The following is a 24,441-nucleotide window of genomic DNA, read 5'->3' as shown; positions in this document are numbered from 1 at the left end:
GGCGTCAGATAGGTATGAGATTTATTAGGATGATCACTTATAATGTTTAATCACTGGGGTGTACACCTAAACTAATATAATATTGTATGTCAACTGTAATTGAAAAATAAACAATGATTAAAAAATAAAAATAATAACAATTAAAAATAAATAAATAAAACAAATATACCATTTAATTTTTAACATTTTAAGCCTGAGAAACATACACTTCTTAAATTTCTTTAGAAGCTTAATTTTGGTAGAACCTAAAATTACATGGAGTTTAAAACTATCAAGTTGGTCTTTCTGTGACCTATATTTATTGATGTCTTCCTCTTTGTTTCTGCACAAGATTACATATTTATTCATTTGAAAAAAATCAATCTTTATCACACACACATACACCTTACATACATTTCTACTTTTGTAAGTTATATTAAATTGTCTTGTCTTACTGTTTTTCTTAGTGACAGGTGTTCTGCCTTTTCTCGAATTGCAACTTTCCTCGACTTCTTCTCAAAAACTTCCTCCTGGTGGAGAGTGGATGAGGACTGTTTCGATACTGTGGACTGTTTGGATGTTGTGATTCCTTCTTCACTAGCAAGAAGATTCCTCTGGGCTATATAAGCAGCAGCTTCTTTAATTCTTTCTTCTTCAGTGTCTGTAATTCCACTGACATGCACTTGGCTAGAATATAATAACAGCAAAATACAGATATTGTGGATGACAGTGATAAGATTGCCTAATTTTACTAAGTTCAAAGTACCAGACCTCAGACATTGTGTACCATGACCAAAGAAAACCTGATAGAAAAACCTGGTAAATCAGGAACTAATTATTCACATATGAAGTGACCTTCACTTTAACAAACAATGATAACAACAATAATAATAGTTATGGTGGCCCTGGAGCTTTGCTTTTTACATACATTGTCTCATTTTACCACCACAACAACCTTATGAGATAAACTATATCATTTCAATTTGAGATATATAATAACAAGGCTCAGAGAAATTAGATAACTTTCCCACGGTTATTTCCTTGATCTCCTTAATGCATATAAATATGATTGAGTCCATAATAAAAGATTAATTTATTTCTTCCTTCCAGAAATGATACTGAAATGCAGTTTGAGTGCTATGATTCTGATACATGATGACATGCTTGATTTGGATTCTATAACTCAGCTGATATAATTGGCTAGAGCTGTTGTATATATAAATAAGTTCTAAATTTACATGAGATCCTTATGCCTACTGAGTTTCTTTCTAAGATAATAGAGGCTATGTGTTCGTATATATGTATGTGTACATATGATGGTTTTTATTGTGCTTGCACATAGCTCTGAAAAGATCAAACTTGCAATTGAAGTAGTGATATTTATAAAAGTGACTTGTTTTTATTTATAATTGATGATAATGGCAAGAAGAGGTAACATCCAAAAGTGCTGTGTCTAATGCAGTAGCTTATGATAGAATTTGTGCTGTGATTTATTAATATTATCAAAAATACTTGGTTTATTTTTAACTTCCTTCAATATCTTTGTTGTCAACCCATTAGATGTTTCAGTGAGGGAGTATATTGATTAGATTGAAGATTCTTTTGAAACTGAGTATCCCTAGACCTCTTAGTGCAGAATTGTATGTTTGCTTTTCTTACAAAAATAATTACCTCCAAATTTAATCAAACACTGCCATTGTATTTACAAGTTCCTGGCACCTGAATCTATGCAATTTGCTGAGGAACAACAGTCAATATTTGCCCAAGTACAGAACTTCTTTTGGAATATTACTAAAACAACTGGTAGATAAGACTAGTCTGCTTTGTTTGTTACTAAACTTAGTAAGTTTTAATTTAATTTTCTATATCTCTCTCTCCCTCCAAATAGTAATAACATAGTCTCTACTAAGGAATTCAATAATATATCCACTATAATTTAGGGGGGAAAAAAAGAAAAATGGAAGAGTTTTAGTTTAGTGTCCTGATATAATTACCTTTTTTTTAAAAAAATGCAATTGGGAATAAAGAAATTAATAAGTGAATACAAAACAAACCATAATGAGAGTGCCTGGAATTCTCTATAGGGGTTAAAATACAAAAGAGAGATTTGAAATGAATTTTGTACTATGATTCAATAGATAGATTATATTCAGTGCTAGTACTGCCCTGAGTTGACACAACACTATGTAAGAGACCATTAAGTTTAAGTTCACATTACCTCTAACAGTTGACATAGCTCTAGAGAGCAGAATGGAGTCACAGTCTCCTTGCCTTTTCCATTTACAAATAAACTTAACTTCGAAAGAGCTCTAAGTATTTCACATGAGAACTCAAGTATACTTAAAAAAATATTTTTGACCCCAAACAGCAGGAATATTCACCTTTAAGTAAATATAAATGCAGGTCAGTGATAACCCTGCTATAATCTGGGTATAAGAATATGATGCCCATACTACCCAATGCAATCTATAGTTACAATGCAATCCCCATCAAAATACCAATGGCATACTTCACAGAATTAGAACAAATATTTCAAAAGTTCATATGGAACCAAAAAAGACCTCAAATATCCACAGCAATCTTGAAAAAGAAGAACAAAGTTGGAGGAATCACATTACCAGATTTCAGGTTATACTATAAAGCCACTGTATTCAAAACAACCCTGGTACTGGCACAAGAACAGGCATATAAACCTGTGGAACAGAACAGAGAACCCAGAAATGGACCCAAGGCAATATGCTCAATTAATATTTGACAAAGGTGGCAAGAACATACAGTGGAGTAAGGACAGCCTCTTTAATAAATGGTGTTGGGAAAATTGGACAGCTACATGCAGAAAAATGAAACTAGACCATCAACTTACACCATACACAAGAATAAACTCAAAATAGATAAAAGACTTCAATGTGACTCATGAATCCATAAAAGTCCTAGAAGAAACTGTAGGCAACAAAATTTCAGACATCATACATAGCAGAATTTTCACTGATACACCACCTAAGGCAATAGAAACAGAAGAGAAAATGAACACATGGGACTACATCAAACTCAAAGGCTTCTGCGCAGCAAAAGATACAATCATCAAAACAGAAAGGCTACCCACTGTATGGGAGAACATAATTGCCAATGATATATCAGATAAGGGGTTAATTTCCAATATATATAGAGTGCTCATACAACTCAACAAAAGGAAGACAAAGAACTAATGGGCAGAGGAACTAAATAGACACCTTCCAAACAAGACATACAAATGGCTAAGAGACATATGAAGAAATGCTCAACATCACTAATCATCAGAGAGATGCAAATTAAAACAACAATGAGGTATCACCTCACACTTGTCAGAATGGCCGTCATCAACAAATCATCAAACAACAAGTGTTGGCGAGAATGTGGAGAAAAGGGGACTCTAGTACACTGCTGGTAGGAATGCAGACTGGTGCAGCCACTATGGAAAACAATATGGTGTTACCTCAAAAAATTAAAAATTGAACAGTGATCCCACTTCTAGGGATATACCCTAAGAAGCCCGAAACACCAATCAGAAAGAATATATGTACCCTCATGTTCGTAGCAGCACTATTTATAATAGCTAAGATGTGGAAACAGCCCAAGTGTCCATCAGTAGACGAATGGATAAAATAGCTGTGGTACATATACACAATGGAGTACTATGCAGCTCTAGGAAAGAAAGATCTCTTATCCTTTGAGAAGACATGGAGGGACCTGGAAAGTATTATCCTAAGTGAAACAAGCCAAACAGAGAAAGACAAGTATCATATGATCTCACTTATCTGTGGAATATAATGAACACATAACAGTCTGAGGAATGAGGTACTCCCAGAGACGTGGAAGTGGGGTACAGACTGACAATCCCCAGAAGAGGGGGTGGTGGGGGAGTGATAAACCACAGAACATATATGCATGTATGCATGGACAATGGACATGGACAACAAAACTGGGGACAGGGCAGGGAGGGACGAGGAGGAGGGAATCAGTGGGGGAAAAGGAAAAACATCTGTAACAAAAATAAATTAATTAATTAATTTTATAAAAAAATAATATGATGCTAACATGCTGACAAAAATATGCTGCTACCAATTTTAAATGAATTTAAAACCTCTCCAATACTCTATCTCTGATAGTCTCAACTCAAAACCTATGGCTGACACAGTAGATTCAAAGTATTTCAGTGTAAGAAGTGCAATTTTTAAGTGCCATCCAAATAAATGGTGTTTTCCAGAAATACACTATGGTTGCAGAGTGCATGTATGTTGCATTGGCCAGTGCTGAGGGGACTCTCAGCTCTTCTACTACCAGCCATGTGACTGCAGCAAGTCACTGGGCCTTGATTTTCTTCTCCAAAAATTGATATATGAATACTTCTCCATAGCTGTATTGAGGATTTAGCAAGATTATTTATATAAAGTACCTAGTAAGATTCCCAGAAAACAAAAGGTACTCAACAAATATTCATTTCTTTTCCATTTTCTTCTTAGATTACCAATACTGTCAACATCATTATGAAGTATTATTTTCAACATGGTAATAAAATATAGGAGATGTCTCCATATAAAAAATAAAGGAGAACTGGAAATAAAACCTAGAAGATAACTTTTTATTCACATTTTCTTTTATCACAGTTTATTTTGTAAATGACCATTTCATGAGACTGGCCTGGAAGAAACAAAATTGTTTGGTGGGGAAGGGCAAAGAGAAGACAGTGAAAAGCTTCATTTCATGCCCATACAGGTAGAGAGGGATGCCATGAAGGTTAATGCTAAGTTGATGGCTTTTAAATAATTTTTTTTTTTACCTTCACCCAAGGAGGATATTTTTCCATATTTTGTTCAGAGAGAGTGGGAGGAAGAGAAAGAGAGAGAAACATCGATGTGAAAGGGACACATAGAGTGGCTGCGTCCCACATGACCCTACCAGGGCCGGGGACAAACTGCAACCGAAGTACATGTCCTTAGTGGGAACCAAACCCAGGTCTCTCTGGACCGCAGACCGACGCTCTAACTGCTGAGCCAAACTGGCCAGAGCTTAAATAATTTTTAAAACACCGGGATAAAAAGCAGAAAATAAAACATTTCACTTCTCTCCCCTAGCCATCTCCTACAGCAAGTTTGAGCACATATTACACTAACTGTGAAGAGGCTACGTCTAGGCAGGCATACTTAGAAATATAAGCATGTTTCTCTGGAGAGTTCACTTAAAAAATCAGGTATCAAACACTCAAAGGTATCAAATAAAAAGCTAAAAATGGAATATTATTTATTCCCTTACCTTCCTAATTCGGTTCAGAGCAATTATGACATTAGCCTCTGAAACAATTCAGAAAGGAGCCATCAGAGAGCAGTGAGAAGAAAAACACAGGAAAACAAAAATCACAACCACATTATTGCCTACTGAATTTCCTGATAGCATTTGCCCTGAGACAATGACCTCATTTTAAGTATCACCTTAGTTCTGTTAATAGTTCTCCATTCAAAAGAAAATCAACAGGGGAAAGCTAAGAAAGTTCCCCATAAACTTTAATTTGGTGTCTTGGACAAGTTTCCTTTCAAGAATCCTTTGGATATTATTATCATTCAAAAACATGTTTATATTATAAACACAGAAATGTGGCATTATGCAGACTTGTGATTCAGTGATTATTTTGTTTGATATTTAGCTCAAATAAATAATCTATTGTACACTCAACAAGTATAAACCAGGCATATAATTATTTTAGTTAGTCTACATTATCTAATATTATTTTCCTCTTAACGAATAATAATTAAAATTACACAGGCAACCAAGATATTTTCCATCTACCTAAACATATCATTTTATTTTATATTTTTAGTTCACCCAGAATCAGAATTTTGAACCTTTTTTCTACTCTATAGTGACTAGATATAGTATTCAATCACCAGCACCCCAAAACTTTCCTTCTAGTTACATAACTAGAATTAAGTTCCTAATCATTCTCTTTTCTCATGTAGCCATCCTATGTGATGGCAAAGACTTTAACAATGAACACAGCTCCCTCAATGCAGTTTCAAGATTCTTCAGACATCTCTCTACATGCTCAATAGATGGTAGCTGCTATTATTATTACTACTTGATAACACTTACTCTCCACTTCATTATAATCAAGGCCAGGAACAGAATACATACTCACCGTCCTGAGAAAACGGGCACTATATAGTCGCTTGGCAGATTTTCCTTCTCCTCCCCAGAAAGAGGACTCTTCTTGGCTCTCTTTGTTTGGGGGCTCAATTTAGATGAATAATCTTCTAACATTAGACTGGAATCTGTAAGTCTGAAATAAGAGCGTTATTAGACAATAACAAAAAATGTACTTCTTATAAAATGAAGTTTAAAGTAGGGGGCGGGTTTCACAGAATCCTAGATCTCTAACATTATAATTATCTTTAATCTTTAGAATGAAAGTGAGTGCCAAAGACCTCTAGGTAGACACATGCGAAAAATAGGCCTATAGTAATTTCATGGCTTTCTTCCTAAGTGTTAAGAAAAACAGCAGTGTTTTTATAATAGTTCCAAATACCTTTTGCTGTTAAGTTAACATTCAAAATTTATATATATATATGGTTTGGATACATTGTGTATCCAAATCTTTTGGGGAAGTTAAAAAAAATCCAAAATATTCTGAATAGTGAACAGTTTCAGGCAATTCAGATGTAGGGCCCCTAGGTTCAGCTTGGAGGACTTAATGTAGTATAGACATACTCATCTGTTTGAAAGAGCACTGGGCTTGTCAAACAATAGAGTTAATATATTTCATGTGAATAGACAGTATCAAATGACTCAGAAAATTGTATAGTGGGATAAAGAACCCTCAGTTCTGCTGTACACAAAAATCTACCCTTACACACTGATGCAAGTAGGCACTTGGAGACAGTGTTCCAATAAGCCAAAAAAAAAAAAAATGTATCAGATTGCACCCAGAGAAAAAGGATTGATAAAACTAAAAGTACAGTGTTATAATTCTTGAATTTATTTAAATGCATTTCATTCAAACCTACACAAGGTGGCACATATTTCATGAGTTCACGGAATTCCTGAAGTCAATCCATGAACTCAGGTTTAAAGCCCCTGGTCTACATTGTGAAGAAAGATCTTCACAATAAGGAGCCATACAAGAACTCTATGTACTATCCTTCTAATTTTTCTGTAGATCTGAAACAATTCCAAAATAAAAAGTTAATATTAAAATGGCCTCTGGTCTAGAGAAAATTTGAAAAGACAAATAAAGTATGTGAGTGGTACGACATGGGAAAAACAAGCTTCCCAGTTGACACAGAAAAACCTTCCAAACTGTCCAAACCTTGACACCCTTTCTAATCTTTAAAAAGCATTGGGAAAAGCAAAGGAGATTGCCTAGTATGTAATAAAAAATGGATACATAATAATGCAAATAAACCTATCTTCTGCTAAACATATAGCACAGAACTGTAAGGACTTCTAGGAAGTACAGGGGCACAGTGGCTCTCAACCTGGTGGGGAAGGGTGGGTACTGCCTTTAAACCCTGGACAGGAGTGGCAATATAGAAACAGCCCATCTCTTCCTCACCCACTAACTACATCTTACCCCAGGTTGAATATCTAGCTCTTATATGATTAGCATTAAAACTAAAGGTTAGAGCCTTGAAGTCAAACTTGGATTAGCTACAACTGGAAACCTCAGTGAAATTTGTTCCTAGCTGGCCGTTCCAGGCAGCAGCATAAGGACTACAAGCTACCCCCAACAGGTTACAAAGTACAGGCTGTGCTTATGTAGGTCTAAGTTTAAAGTGGTATTTTCCTTCACCCCTTTATTCCATTACTTTACAAAATAAAATTAATTATGGTGTTTAAGACTTTCTTTTTTTCCCTAGTTATAGAACATTTGCATTTTTTAATTTTTCTCCTGTTTTTCTGTTATTGCTTTTTTTCTCCGTATAGTAGTCCTTCCCACAATCCATGGGGTTTATGTTCCAAGACCCCAAGTAGATGCCTGAAACCATGGATAGTACTGAACCCTATCACTATGTTTTCTTCTAATGTATACATACCTATGACAAAGTTTACAGCTTCTTGTTGGCTAATCTGAATTGTCAGCATCACTACTCTTGTGCTTTGGGGCCATTATTAATTGAAATAAGGGTCACTTGAACACAAGCACTGCAATACCATATAGTCGATCTGATAACCAAGATGATGGCTACTAAGTGACTACCAGGTGGGGAATATATACAACACGGATATTCTGGACAAACGGATGATTCACCTCCAGAATGGGGTGGATCAGGACATCCTGAGATGTCATCTCATTACTCAGAATGGTACATAATTTAAAACTTATGATCGTGTATTTCTGGAATTTCCTATTTAATATTTTGGACTACAGTTGACCATGGATAACTGAACCCAGAAAAGAAAACCACAAATAAGGGGGGGGGGAACTACTATACTTTCATTCTACTGTTTACAGTCATATACTTATGAGCTCATATTTGTAACATTTATTTACATCAAAAGAATAATAACTTGTGGTTCAAAGCCGCCTAACATCGAGCCGAATGGAAGGCTTATGACTATGGAATTAAAGAAGCAGGCACATCGAGACTGGTAGGAGGGGCGGAGGCAGACAGGCTGGTCCCACACCCATGTGTAGCGGATAAAAATCAAGAGGATACCTTGGCTGGGAAGGTCCTCCCTAAGGACTGAGGGTCCCCGTCCCACACCAGGCGCCCTGCTCAGGGTTCCAGTGCCAGGAAGAGAAGTCCCCATAACTTCTGGCTGGAAAAACCAGTGGGAACTGAGGCTCAGGGAGGCTGAGGTGGCTGGGGCCCCAGGCAGCTCTTCTTAAAGGGCCCGTGCACGGAATTACTCGTACTCTCTCCTTCTAAGATTGGAGGGGAGGCAGGTCAAGGGGCGCCAGAGACATACAGGGAAGAACTGAGCTGTTTGGCACTGGAGCGAGGGCTGGAGAGGGGGCTTTCTCTGGGACAAGCGTGCTGTCAGAGGCCTTTGTTCCTTTGGTGAGCCCTTCCCTGGGGCGGCAGATAGTCACCATATCTGGGACTCCAGCAATCTGGTTCACACTGTTTGCCCCCCCTGGTGATTCCCTGAGGCCCTGCCCCACCCAACTTTCAGGCCCACCCAAGCTGTTGCCAGTTGTTTAACCATAGGATTGTCCTGTCTTGGATCCTGCTTCAGGTTTTCCTAAATCCTTTCAAACAAGCAGCATCTGGTCTCAGCTAGCCCCATACCTCTCATTAAGTAGTACATAGAAACAAACACAGGGAGGCAGCCAAAATGAGGAGACAGAGAAACAGGTCCCAACTGAAAGAACAGTACAAAACCCCAGGAAAAGACCTAAGCAAAATAGAGATAAGCAACAAACAGATGCTGAGTTCAAAATACTGCTTATAAAGATGCTCAATGAACTTAGTGAGAACCTCAGTGAACTTAGTGAGGGCCTCAAGAGCGTTAAAAAGGACCAGTCAGAAACGAAGGAGGTACTAACTGAAATAAAGAATAATTTACACAGATTCAATACTAGAGTAGGTAAAGCCAAGAAACAAACCATTGATTTGGAATATAAGGAAGCAAAAAAGCACCCAACCAGAACAGCAAAAAGAAAAAAGAATCCAAAAATATGAGGATAGTGTAAGGAGCCTCTGGGACAACTTCAAAAGTGCCAACATTCGCATCTTTGGGGTGCCAGATGGAGAAGAGGGAGAACAAAAAATCAAAAACCTATTTGAAACAATAATGGCAGAAAACTTCCCTAACTTGGTGAAGGAAGCAGACATACAAGTCCAGGAAGCACAGAGAGTCCCAAACAAGATGAACCCCAAGAGGCCCACACCAAGACACATCATCATCAAAATGCAAAAGGTTCAAGACAAGGAGAGAATCTTAAAAGCAGCAAGAGAAAAGCAGTTAGTTACTTACAAGGGAGTTCCCATAAGACTGTCAGTTTAATTCTCAAAAGAAACTTTGCAGGCCAGAAGGGAGTGGCAAGAAATATTCAGAGTGATGAAAAGCAAGAACCTACAACCAAGATTACTCTATCCTGCAAAGCTGTCATTTAGAATCGATGGTCATATAAAGAGTTTCCCTGACAAGAAAAAGTTAAAGGAGTTCATCAGCACCAAACCATTATTATGTGAAATGTTGAAGGGTCTTTTTGAAGAAAAAGATAAAATATATGAACAAACAAATTGGCAATGAATACATATTTATTGACAATGGAATCTACAAACAAAATGAACAGGCATAACAGAAACATTCTCATAGAAACAGAGAACATTTTGTTGGTTGCTAGATGGGAGGGGGGTTGGGAGAATGGGTGAAAAATGTGAAGGGATTAAGAAGAACAAATTGGTTGCTAGACTGACAAACCTCAAAGAGAAGGGGGATTGGGGTTGGGAAGAAATAAACCAAAGAATTTATATGCATAACCAAATGGACACAGACAACAGTGTGGGAAAAGGTGGGAGGGAGGCGGGAGGGGGGCAGGAGTGGGGAGGAGGGGGTCAATGGGCAAAAAAATGAGGAACATCTGTAATACATTCAACAATAAAGATTTAAAGAAAAGAATAACTTATTCTTTTTGTTGTGTTGCTATTGTCCCTTTTCCTGTCATTTTCTCTTTAAGATAAATCTTTAAAATGATATATTTATTACACAGAATTTACCTACGATAATTCCCTTCTCACAAGTAAATCACAGCAACTGAGGTTTTTAATAGTTGAAATTTATGGTAAAGATTCATGACACTATAATCAATTTCTATTTCATATTTCATTTGGAACAAAAGGCTTCATCAAAAACATTACGGCCCTGGCCAGTGTGGCTCAGTTGGTTGAGTATCGTCCCATACACCAAAAGATTGCAGGTTCGATTTCCGGTCAGGACATATGCCTGGGTTGTGGATTCGATCCCCAGTAGGGGGCATGCAGGAGACAGCCAATCGATGTTTGTTATGTACGCACAGTATTATTTAGCAAATCCAAATTATTTAGGGGAAAAAAATCTTTATTATGCTTTTAAAGTTTCTTCAAGCTTTGAATTATAATTTTAAAAAGGAGCATGTGGAGGATTAGATATTAAAATACTATACTATTTAGTAATAATGATTTACTAAAGCTAGCAAACAAAACTGACTCAGAGAAAGTTTTAAGGAACTGACTATATAATAAGTGTAACTAATTATTTGAAGAAAAACCATCAATAGTCTAACTATGGCCCATGAACTCTGATGTCTAACATCTTACTCTATTGGTTTTTAAAGTTGAACAATGTTTTTAGAGGAGGTAAAATAGAATATGTAAAATTTGAAATTTATTTGAACTTAAAGAACTATATAAGGGTTTATTAACCTCTTGGCCTTTTGGTTTCATCTAATTTTTTAAAAATAATCCTCTGTCTTATAAGTCAGTTTCTGACTAATACTAAACTTGATGTATGAGTCTGTGTGGGTCTTTTAACTATTAAAACTACATTTAATGTTCTTTATGTACTCAGCTTAAATCTTGAGACTTTCTGAATTTCAATTTATAAAGGCAATGAAATTAAGCAGTAGTTAAGGACTGACTTGCACGGTGCATACTGCACTCATGCATCTGTAACTGTGTCTAGGTAGATGTGCATACTGCACTCATACCTAGACACAGTTACAGATGAATTAGTTATGACCTCTGTTAATATGTATTGTGTTATGTCCTCTGTTATGTGTTGTGTTGTATCCTCTGTTAATATGCATAAAGTCAGCAGAACTTAAAGTCATATCATAATGTATATGATGCCCTGGCTGGTTTGGCTCAGCGGTTAGAGCGTCAGACTGTGGTCCAGAGAGACCCGGGTTTGGTTCCCGCTAAGGGCACGTATCTTGGTTGCAGTTAGTCCCCAGCCCTGGTTGGGTCTTGTGGGAGGTAGCCACTCGTATGTGTCCCTTTCACGTCGATGTTTCTCTCTCTCCTTCCCACTCTATCTGAACAACAACAACAACAAAAAATGGAAAGATGTCCTTGGGTGAAGATTAAAAAATAATAATAATGCGTATGACAATATCATACCTACGACCAGCAGCACCACAGAGAAGGGATATAGTCAAGGAAACAAGAGTTTTCTCTGGAAATATTTCAGGAACTAAGAAATAAGCTTATACTTGCATTCAATTCAGATGATGAACAACAATAAAAAAGATAATTTTATGCTCTTATAACTTCACAATTATTCTTGAAAGAAAAAGTAAGAATAAAACCACTTATAGAATTCCAGAGCTGGAAGAAATCTCAGGGATATTTGTACCATTTTATAGATGTGGAAGACCTATAGCATCTTTGAAACTTGTCCATGTTCACACAGCAAGTTGGTAACTGACTGAGAACGAGCTCCCATTTAGGTTAGAATTCTTTCCACAAATACTAGTGATTGAGTATTCTTGATCCAAGAATATTGGGAGCATGCCACCTATATATGTTTGATTTTTTATAAGTTCTATGCATATACTACTGGATAAACATTCTCACTTTATGAAACAATCAATCAACTAAAAAATTTTGAAGACTACATTTAATTAAAAACAAAACAAAACATAAGTGCTAATATTTCTTCCTACACCTCTATGGTGTATGTCTTTGTGAACTCCCTATTCTGAACACCATAATGCCATATCATACTGCCCATAATGACTCTGAGGTTGATTTGCTATTCCTGAATTTATTCACATAAATTGAAGTTATAAAATCATCACATTCCAGTTGAAAATAAAACATAAAAAAACATATTAAACTTTACATGAATGAAAATACTTGTTTCTTAAAGTTATGTTTATAATCACCATATAATTATGGGAAATTGTCCCAGGTTCCCTGGGATGAGTAATTTATTCATACTTATGTTAAGTATGATCTGCTTAATGACTGTATTACTTTCTGAAAATATTCTAACAACCTATTGACATGTTTCAGGAAAATGATGGGTGTGGGCATTGTTCTTTGCTGCCACTGCTCCCAAACCCAGCATCATACATCCCTATAAGCAAATGGTTATTCTGCATTATTGGTTTCTCCCTATGTCTTGTCAACTCTGGCTTTCCATTAGAATAATCTGAGGAGCTATTAAAAATTACCAGTGTGCCAGGTCAGAGTGGCTCAGTTGGCTAAACATCTTCCTGGCTGATTCTCTGTCAGGGCACATACTTGACTTGTGAGTTTGATCCCTGACCCCAGTCCGGGTCGTTCGGGAGGCAACCAATCGATGTGTCTCTCTTATGTAAATGTTTCTTGCTCCCCTTTCCTCCCTTTCACTCTGTCTAAAAATCAATGAAAAAATGTCCTCGGCTGAGGATTAACAACAACAAATGTGTAACCCACACCACCAGAAAAGAGGAGTAAATAAAAACTGTTTCTAGGTAGTCCCAGAAGTTGGATTTAACAAACAAAGACTTCAAAATAATAATTATAAATATGTTCAAAGACTAATTTTTAAAACTATGTTTAAAGAATTGAATGAAAGTATTACAACAATGATTCAAAAAAAGAAAATGTCAACACAGAAAAATTATAAAATAGGATCAAATGGACATTCTGGAGTTTAAAAGTACAACTTAAATAAAAAATTATTAAAAGGACTCAACAGCCCTTCCTGGTCTGGCTCAGTGGTTAGAGCGTTGGCCTCCAGACCAGAGTCCCAGGTTCAGTTCCCACTAAGGGCATGTACCTTGGTTGCAGTTAGTCCCTGGCCTCGGTTGGGGTCGTGTGGGTGGCAACCACTCAATGTCTCTCTCACATAGATATTTCTTTCTCTCTGTCCCTCCGCTCTATCTGAAGAAAAAGGCAAAAATGTCCTCAGGTGAGGATTAAAAAAAAGGGACTCAACAGCATATTTTTAGATAGAAAAACAATCAGTAAACTTGAAGATAAAAATAATCCAATCTAAAAATCAGAGAGATAAAAGAATGAAGAAAAATTAAATAGAGCCTCAGAGATCTATGGAACAAAACATACCAATATGTGAATAACAATAGTACCTGAAAGAGTAGCAAGAGCAAAAAGATAGGAAAATATATTTTGAAAGATAATATTCTAAACTTCCCAAATTTGCTGAAAAATATTAATTTATGGATCCAAGATTATCAACAAAACCAACTGTAATACACACCCATATATATCATAGTCAAACTATTGGAAGCCAAAGCCAGAGAGAAACTTTGAAAGCAGCAAGAGTAAAATTATTCATCCCATACAGGGGAACAATATAGTAATGGCTGACTTTTCATCAGAAGCAATGCTTCCCAGAAAAAAAAAAAAAAAGTAGCAGACACAACTCCAGTTGCATCAGTAATTTTATTAATGAGAATAAACTAAAAACTCCAAGAAACAGGGAGAGGTTGTCAAACTAGTTTTCTAAAAAATACTATTACGTGATGCTATGAGAGGTGTACTCTAAATCCTAAGACACAGACAGTAGTCCCTCCTTACCCATGGGTCATATGTTCTAAGAACCCCAGTGGATGCCTGAAATCGTGAATAGTACTGAACTCTATATATACTATGTTATATATATACACACACACACATACTACTGCATGTGTTAAAGTAAAAGGATAAAAGATATATACTATACAAATAAAAACCATAGGAGCTGGAATGATATATTAAGGTCAAAGGAAATATACTTTAAATCAAGAAAATTACTAGAGACAGAAAGGGAAATTTTACAATGATAAAAGGGTCAATTTCTCAGAAAAAAAATAATAATTATAAATTTATATGCAGAGCCCTACCAATAGAGCCCTGAAATACTTGAAGCAATAAGTGACAGAATTGAAAGAAGGAATTGAAAACAGTTGGAAACCTCAATATTTCATTCTTAAAAATTAATAGAGCAACTAGACAAAAATTAGCAAGGATATAAGAAATTTGACCTAAATGACCTTTCTAGAATACTTCACCTAATGGCAAAAAAGTACATAGTCTTTTCAACATGTTCTAGGAGAGTTAACCTACTAGTCAACAAAAGAAGCTCAATCAATTTTAAAAGATTTAAATCATATAAAAGATAATCCCTAACAACAGAAAAAATAAATAAGAATTTATAACAGAAATAAATTTAGAAAATCTCAATTATCAGGAAATTAACAACATACTTCTAAATAACTCATTGGTCAAAAATATTATCACAAGGGAAATTAGAATATATTTTGAACTACATGAAAACAAAACACAACATAATCAAAGCTTATGGGATACAGCTAAAACAGTGGTTAGAGGAAAGTTTATCGCTTTATGGATCTATATTTAAAAAATAAGGTTTCAAATCAATAACTTAAGTTTTTACCTTAAGAAGTTAGAAAAAATTAAATATGAAATAAGCAGAAGGGGGATCAAGATCAGAGGGGAAATCAATGAACTAGAAAACAGAACAACAAGCCCTGGCCGGTTTGGCTCAGCGGTTAGAGCATTGGCCTGCGGTCCTGAGAGACCCGGGTTCGGTTCCCGCTAAGGGCGCGTACCTCGGTTGCAGTTTGTCCCCGGCCCTGGTGGGTTGTGCGGGTGGCAGCCACTCGATGTGCTCCTTTCACATCGATGTTTCTCTCTCTCTCTCTGTTCCTCTCTCTCCCTCCCACTCTACCTGAACAAAGAATGGAAAAATGTCCTCGGGTGAGGATGAAAAAAAAACCAGAACAACAATAGATACAATCATTGAAATAAAAAAGTTGATTCATTTAAAAGATCAAGAAATTGACAAACGACAGATTAACGACAAAAAAAGAGAGAAGACACAAATTATCAAAATCAAAAATGAAAGAGGAGACATTACCAACACTACAGAAATTAAGAGGCTCACAATGAAACTGTATAGATGTCTTCAAGCCAACATATTAGACAGCTTATATGAAATGGAAAGCTCAAATTACCAAAAGTAATTCAAGAAGAAAATTTTTAAAATCTGAACAGACCAATAACAAGTGAAGAAATTGAATTGGTAATTTAAAATGTTTCCACAATGAAAAGTTCATTCACTGAGGAATTCCACCAAATATTTAAAGAAACAATACCAATCATCCCCCTCCTTTTTTTTTTTTTCCAAAAAGAGAGGCCAAGGGAACACTTCCCAACTCACTCTATAAGGCCAGTATTACCTAATATCAAAACTAAACAAAAAGCCCTGGCCAGGTAGCTCCATCAGTTAGGGCATAGTCCCAATACTCCAAGGTTGTGGTTTGATCCCTCGTCAGGGCACATATAAGAAGCAACCAATAAATACATAAATAAGTGGAACAACAAATCGATGTTTCTCTCTCTCTTTCCCTTCCTCTATCTCTCTATCAAATCAATTTTTAATAAAACTAAACAAAGACATTATAATAAAACTACAGACCAATTTACTTGTTAACATAGAGGCAAAATCCTTTTGAAAATATATTGGCACCCTGGCCGGTTTGGCACAGCAGTTAGAGCGTCAACCTGAGGTCCAGAGAGACCCAGGTTCAGTTCCCACTAAGGGCACATACCTCGGTTGTGGTTTGTTCCTGTCCCTGGTTGGGTCATGCGAGTGGCAGCCACTTCACATCGATGTTTCTCTCTCTCTCTCTCTCTCTCTCTCTCTCTCTCTCTCTCTCTCTCTCTCTCTCTCCATCTCTCTCTCTCTCCCTCTCTCTCTCCCCCACTTTATCTGAACAAAAAAATTGAAAAATGTCCTCAGGTGAGGATAAATACACACACACACACACACACACACACACGCAGACTGATTCCAGCAACACCTAAAACGAAGTGGAGTTTATCCCAGGAATGCAAAGTTTATTTATTATCATTCATTGTTCGAAAACTCAATTAGTGTAATATGCCATATTAATATAATAAAAAACAAAAACCACATTATCAATTAATAGATTTAAAAAATACTTGAAAAAATTCAGCATTCATTCATGTTAAAAACTCTCAACAAAATAGAAATAGAAGGGAATTTCTTCAACCAGATTGAGGCCATATATGAAAAATTTATAGCTCATATCATATCTAATAGTAAAAACTAAATACTTTCCTCCTAAAGTTGGAAACAAGTTCTTGCTGCTTCTATTCAATATTGTTCTTGCTGCTTCTATTCAATATTTTACTGGAGTTTCTAGCCAGAGTAATTAGTGTAAAAAAAAAAAAATACATTGTAAAACTGGAGTAAGTGCAGGCAATGGAGTAATGGAACAGAATGAAGAGTCCATAAATAAACATTTACATTCATGGTCAATTAATTTTTGATAAAAGTGCTAAGAAATTTAATAAGTGAAAGGATAACCTTTTCAACAAATGGTGCTAAGACAATTGTATATCTGTATGCAAAAGGATGAATTTATAATTTTACTCAACATCGCACACAAAAATTAATTAAGAATATATTATATTTCTAAATATAAAAGTTAAAATATAAAACTCTTAGAAGATAAAAAGAACTCTTTATGGTGTTGAGTTAGCAAAAGAGTTCTTCGATATAACACCAGAAGCATGATTCAAAAAGAAAAACTGATGAATTGAACTTCATTGAAATTAAAAATTCTGGTCTTCGGAAAACACTGTTAAGAGAATGAAAACACAAGGCACAGAATAAAAAAAAGTATTCATAAACTTATATCTAATAAAGGACTGTATGTAAAATATTTAAATAACTGACAACAAGCAGAAAAAACAAATAAAATGGGCAAAAGATTTGAATAAACATTTCATCGAAGATATACATATGGCTAATAAACACATTTTTAAATGGTCAACATCATTAGTCATTAAATAAATGCAAATTAAAACCATAACAAGATCCCACTACACACCTACTAGAATGGCTATAATAAATAAGACAAAATAACTAATATTGGCAAGGATGTGATAAACTGGACTCCTCATATATTGTTATGGGAGAGTAAATGGTATAACTATTTTAGAAAACAATGGAGTAGTTCCTTAGAAAGTTGAACATAAACTTAGCATACAAACCAGCTGATACTTCAGAAAGCACAGGAGTAAGTTGACTTCAAACATGGAACAACAGACTTTTAGATTGTGTTATACGTTATAGTACCACTGAAATTTTCAGGTTTTATTTTTGAACATTCCATAGCAATTTTATTTTTTAGACAGAAACTTATTTAGCATTCATTGTGTGAAAAATACTGTGCTTAACACTGGGATGGGAGGAGGACATGGAGACAAATGCCCTCATTTTCTGAGAGCTTTATATCTAGTAGGGGAGTACATGCTGCCAGGCCTGGCATGTTGTATTATGTCAATCAAGGAAGAAAGAATGCAAGGACAGAAGAAGGCAGGCAGATAAGCAGAAAAACTAGTGCAAACAAAATTAGAATTCACAGGCTTGGCAGAGAATTTCTGTCTGGATTTATTGGAAATTTTGTGAAAAGCTGGATAGTGAAAGATAGGGAAGACATCCCAGGATGAGCTGTATGTACCAAAGCTTAAAAAGTAAAGCTTACCCTGGCCGGTTTGGCTCAGTGGTTAGAGCGTCGGCTTGCGGTCCAGAGAGACCCAGGTTTGGTTCCTGCTGGGGGTGTGTACCTCGTATCTTGGTTGCAGTTTGTCCCCGACCCTGGTTGGCCCTGCGGGTGGCAGCCACTTGACATGTCCCTTTCACATCAATGTTTCTCTCTCTCTCTCTCTCTCTCTCTCCCTTCCTCCCTCCCTCCCTCCCACTCTATCTGAATAAAATATGGAAAAAAATGTCCTCGGGTGAGGATAAAAAAAAAAAGTAAAGCTTAATTTTGATTGCTGAATTATCTGTGTATTGCTCTTAGACTTTATTGAGTGGCCATAAAAAAGCTGAACTCATTTTTATTACTCTAACTTTTTTCCTTTAAAACTAAATCTTTATATATATTTACAACTTAGTACTGTTGCTGATAAACAAAATGCTCAGCTGTTTACCAGAAGGAGGAAGAACAGTGATTTTCATGAACTATGGGACAGCTTCTCAAGAATGCCTTTCTTGGCTGTCATTGCTCATTTAGTCAGCCACTCCTCAGGACTTCTGGTTCCTAAAGTTCCATTTCTTTCACCTTCAAAACCTCCAGGAGGGTCAGGAACAAGCACTTGAAGTTTGAATTCTGTTTTCTTATGTCAACTTTTCTATCAGCCACACTTCATCCTCTTGAAAGAAAATACTTTCTTTAGGCTTTTGTGGAAAAGTTCTTTTGGATATACTTTTGAATTAGATCATTTTTGTTCTGTGCTCTTCCTTTGATATTGGCATCATGTCAGCCTCAACACTTTCTACCGACCTTTTCCATTCTCTGGTTTCCCACTCTGGACACTTATGTAGGTCTCAGGAGAACATCAAAGTTAGTGAACAAGTAGGAGACTGAAAAAAGCCCATCTTTTGTTAATACACTTTGCAGAAAAAGGTTTTTGTAAAATACAAGCATAAATTTAGTTTGACCAACATCACCTTTGAAATTTACTGACATATAGTGGCATAATAAATAAGCATCCCTTGGTTTTTTGTTTTTACTCTTTGTATTATTTCCCCTATATTTACCCCCACATCTGCATTTCAGTCTTTTAGCCATAAAAACATCTCATTTTAGTTTTAAAAATTAGCTAATTAAATAGAAATATAACCACAGTTTTTTCTTGTATTTATTGTTTTTTTATTATTTAAATTTCCACTGAGAAGTAACATTGTACTCTCTTTTTCAGTAACTCTTCCTAGCTAATATATAGCTATGATCTAAAAGCAAATATCATGAGGGTCTAAACCACTTCTCACCACGAATATAAAACAGTCATGTGTTGTAGAAAGGGTGGGTGGGTAACATACTGAGAGGTTTAAACTTTTAATGGTTCTTATTTACATACACTCTTCACTTTTTATCCATTTCTGACTATTTCGAAAATTAAGTTAACTAGACTAGATTATGACCTATTTTAAGTTGAAGTGAGAATTTACTTCATATTTCCTAGAAATTATAGTATGCAGGGCACTTGACAATAGTATCAGCAGATGCCTTATAGAGTCTAAGTCTGCAGACTGAATATTGATCAGGGCTTATAAAGGTTAGTCTTACTAACTTACAAAGCAGCCCAGAAACTAACATGCCACTCCACTTTGGGGATGGTCCCTGTGGTTAACTAGACATTTTATGAAAGTTACCTTCCTCATTACAGGTGTTTCTGATTTCTCTTGTTTCATTTAGAAGGGCTGCTGTGGAAAAGGTCAAGCCTGTTGCAATGGATCCTTTGGCCTTCCAGAATTTAGAGATCTCCTTGGGGAAGCTCAGTTACATCCAACTGTGTGGTAGAGCTAACAGTGGACAGAGCTAACATTTCACCTCCAAGCCCTGGGAGGTGATGGCTTTATACTTCCTCTACCTTTGGCTGACTCATTCTATTCCTATTCCTTTAAAGGACATGCCTTCCTTCTCACAACATGATTCACCTGTCTGTGGAAGATGAATGCCATTCTGGGGGTGTCTTGTATCATCTAAACTTGAATTTTACCTGCCAAATAACCCAACAAACAATATTTGCCCAGGAAGCAGAGGGTGAATCATGCCTTTCTGGGCCTCAGTCAAAATATCTGTGAAAGGAAGGGAATAGATTAGATGAACTTTCAGTCTCTTTCTGCTGTAACATTCCACAGTTCTATTCATTGATAAATTGCTGATTATATGAAACTGGTATCACCAGAAGTGAGCCTCCTATCTCTTTCTCTGACAATGAGCTGTACAATTATAGCAGTGAGAGTGGAAGCAGGAGATTGGTGCATGGTGAGAGCTCCCCTCCTGGGACTCAGGGTTTATCTTTGGGGCTCAGAACATAACTCAACTGCCTTTTAAAGAATGAACTGGCTTTTCTGCTTTCATTAGATTTTCCTTCGACATTCTCCTACTGTATAGGAAGTAATGTGACTTGTCAATTTCTTGCCACTTAAATTCTGAAAGACAAATCCTAGAATGTTGTACACTAAATGGCATCAGTGGGTCCTTGGAAACTGCAACTTTAAAAAAAACAATGTGTAACAAAATCAATTTTACCATAGGCTAATTGATAAAGATAAGAGTTAAGTTTCTACAGCATATTTCTGGTAAAAAAAATCACCAAACTTCATTTCTAAATAAAGACCCAAACACTTCTAATATTAAACACTGAAATAAATGTGAGCTATACAGACATTTAAGAAAGATTTTCCAACCTCCTTATTCTAGAACAGGGACATGGGTAGCCAGAGTCTAACCTGGTAGCTCAGGATGCAAGGTGGGAACCCACCCTGGACATGATGCCCTTCCATCGCAGGGCACACTCACACCCACACTCACTCAGACTGGGACAATATAGACACGCCAATTCACCTCACAGCTACATCTTTGGAATGTGGGGGAAAACTGGAGGACCTGGAGAAAACCCACACATACATGGGTAGAATGCACAAACTCCACACAGATAGTGGCTTCAGCTGAGAATCAATTTATGTTTCCTCATTACCATTATAACAAAATGACATTGAATGAAACGACGTGATTTGAGGACCTACTGTATTGATTTCTTTACTGAATATATAATATTTTTCCTTATGTATAATAATAATACTTTTATTTAGAGAAGAGGCTATAATACTATCTCTAGAATGCAAAAACCTTGATATAACAGCAGCTTTTTAAGCAAATGTATTTCCCATAAGAGTCTATTGGTTCAGTAGTTTTACATAATTCAGATTCAGCCACTTAAATCTACAGATGAGTTTCAGTCTCAATACAACTATGGTTATTTCATGTGTTTTTCTTATTAAGTACCATAAAAAGTAACAACATAACAAGGTACTTCTTTGGAATCTTTGGAAATGGAGAACAAATGGTTTTATCATTATCATACTACTAGATAGAGTATCAGAAGATCCAATGTACACAGAACATCTACGTGGATCTTTTCGCAGCCTCAAAACTCCATGGGAACTTAAGAGAACCTGAGAGCTTAAGGGAATTTAAGAGCTCTGTGAAAAATCTGATGGAATTTAGATTCTGGCAAAAAAAGAGATCCAAAAATATGACCACTGCTCACCACAGCCTTTCTTACTACACATCATCAGCTTTTGCCTGGACTATAACATAAACCTTCTAACTGGCTGACCTGTTTTGCCCCATAGTCTGTTCTCCACACAGCAGCCACAGTGATCCCAATACAACTTAAATCAGATCATGTCACTTTCCTGCTCAAAACTCAGTCACAGCTCCCTCCTTTAACTCAGAAGAAAGTCTTTACAATACAAGGGCCTTCATGATTGTCCCTGCTCCGTTCATTACCTCTCTGACATCTTTTCCATCTACTCTTCCCCTCACTCCTCTACTCCCTCACTGGTCTCGATGCTGCTCCTTGCTGTAAGGCCTTACAGTGGCTGTTCCTGATGCCTGGTGTACCCTTCTCCCAGATAAGCTCATGATGAACTCCCTTAGCTACTTTATGTCTTTGCTCAGATATCACCTTCTCACTGAGGCCTGACTACACTATTGCAAATTACAGCCTGCACCCTCGACTACTTACCTGATATCTCTGACCCTAGTCCATTTTTATTGCTTTCATAACATTTATTACCTTTTAGCATAATACAAAATGTAATGTCTTTTTAAATTATATTTATTGTTTATGGCCTATCTCTCCATGCTAGAATATATATTCCATAAGGGCAGGAATCTTTGTCAATTTTTGTTTATTCTGAGCACCTAGAGCAGTACTTAGCATACAAAAGGTACTGGGTAAATATTTATTGACTGAATAAACAACAATACCAAAACCTCATTGAGTATTCCCCATGTGACAGCCATTACACTAAATGCTATATATAATTTAAGAACTCCCAACCTGAGGGACAATCATTTTTCTCACTTTACAGATGAACAAACTGAGAGGTTAATCAGCTTATCCAAAGTCATAAGCCTAATTGCAAGTATAGTAGTCCCTCCCTTGTCTAAGGAGCTACATTCCAAGATGCCCAGTGCCTGCCTGAACCACGGATAGTAGCAAACCCTACATACACTATGTTTTTTTCTAATATATATATACACACCTTTTTACTTAAGACGCACTTCACAGCTTCTCTTGAGCATATCTGAATTGCCAACAACACTATTCCTGTACTTTGGGGCCATTATTTAGTGAAATAAGGGTTACCTGAACACAAGCACTGAAATATCACAACAGTCCATCTGATAACCAGATAGCTACAAGTGACTAATAGGCAAGTACTGTATACAGTGTGGATACACAGACAAAGGAATGATTCACATTTTGGGTGGGACAGTGTGAGATTTCATCATAATACTCAGTGTGGCATGCAATTTAAAACCTATTAATTGTTTATTTCTGGAATTTTCTATTTAATATTTTTGGTCCAAGGTTGACTGTGGATAACTGAAACTGCAGAAAGCAAAACTGAGAACAAGGAAGGACTACTGCATACACAGGCCTGTTTGACCCCAAAGATTATTTATTTCTCATTGTAACATCTAGAAATATGTATTTAGAGAATGGACATTAAACTAATGCCAGTCACTAAGAGCAAGACACAAAGATGTCCACAAGGCAGTAGATTTCTTTGGTAACATCTTTTGAAACTATATTGGAGTGGGAGATGAAGTAAGTTTTCAGGCCCCACTCAGACCTTGCTATAATCAGATCCACCAATAAAAGTAGGAGGGTCAGTTCTGTGTTTAGTGGTCTCTATTTTTAGCACTGGTATCTGTGTCTGAATTAGAATTAGTTTGAGCATTAGCATGTTCTTTGCAAACTCTAGTAATTCCAAAAGAGGTTATGATCAGGGCAGTTACCGAGGGGAGTTGATTAACATGACATGAGTGTAGATAAGGGCACAATTTAAAGTTAGGCAGAGATCCCTGTCAAGTCACTCAAGCCTCAGCTTTCTCATTCTTGAACTGGTGTCTTCCAGAGTCCCTTTCAAGGCTCTGTGTCTGATTCTAAGTGTCAAGTTAAAGAATCTGTAAGGTTCCAGGCTTGGCATTCATGAATGCTCTAGGATTTTTTTGTCTTAAAATTTGTGCCTTTCCATCTATTTTTTCCTGCTTTAAATCTCAGTTATTTTGGTGTTCAATGGAAAAGGGCAAATAAAAGGAAGCATAACACAAACCTATAAGTTGATGCTTCAAGAAAAATCTGGTGGCAGTGTGGTCAGGGGAGTTGTAGACTATATCTGGCATTGGGTTCCCTTGGAAAGGGGTGGGGAAGTTTCATAGGAGGGGGTTTCAAATTGCAGCCTACTGCTTCTTGGTGTAAGGAAGGTCATTCAATCTTTTTGGTCTCTAATTTTCTATTTTGTAAAATAAGGATAATAATTTCTGCTTCTCAGGGCTAATGTAAACATACAGTGATACAGAGGATGCTATGCTAATTGCATCATCTGGGATGAATTTTAATTTGTTTAGAATCAGACAATTAAATGTCTACC

At 36.3% G+C, this 24,441-nt stretch overlaps 1 protein-coding gene across 2 annotated transcripts in view; it reads right to left on the bottom strand.

The window, feature by feature from the left end:
- MYOM1 (myomesin 1) overlaps window positions 1-24,441 on the bottom strand; it is a 173,005-nt gene that overhangs the window by 138,980 nt on the left and 9,584 nt on the right. For both annotated transcript variants that reach the window (XM_036244934.1, XM_036244935.1), the window contains exons 3-4: window positions 6,149-6,289; window positions 435-666 (exon numbers count right to left, since the gene is read on the bottom strand). In XM_036244934.1, the coding sequence (XP_036100827.1) occupies window positions 435-666; window positions 6,149-6,289 (373 nt within the window). The remainder of the gene's footprint in view (window positions 1-434; window positions 667-6,148; window positions 6,290-24,441) is intronic.

This window comes from Molossus molossus, unplaced genomic scaffold (assembly GCF_014108415.1).
Source record: "Molossus molossus isolate mMolMol1 unplaced genomic scaffold, mMolMol1.p scaffold_m16_p_6, whole genome shotgun sequence".
NCBI lineage: Eukaryota > Metazoa > Chordata > Mammalia > Chiroptera > Molossidae > Molossus > Molossus molossus.
The sequence above is the reverse complement of the archived record's forward strand: the minus strand, read 5'-3'. Positions and strand labels throughout refer to the sequence as shown.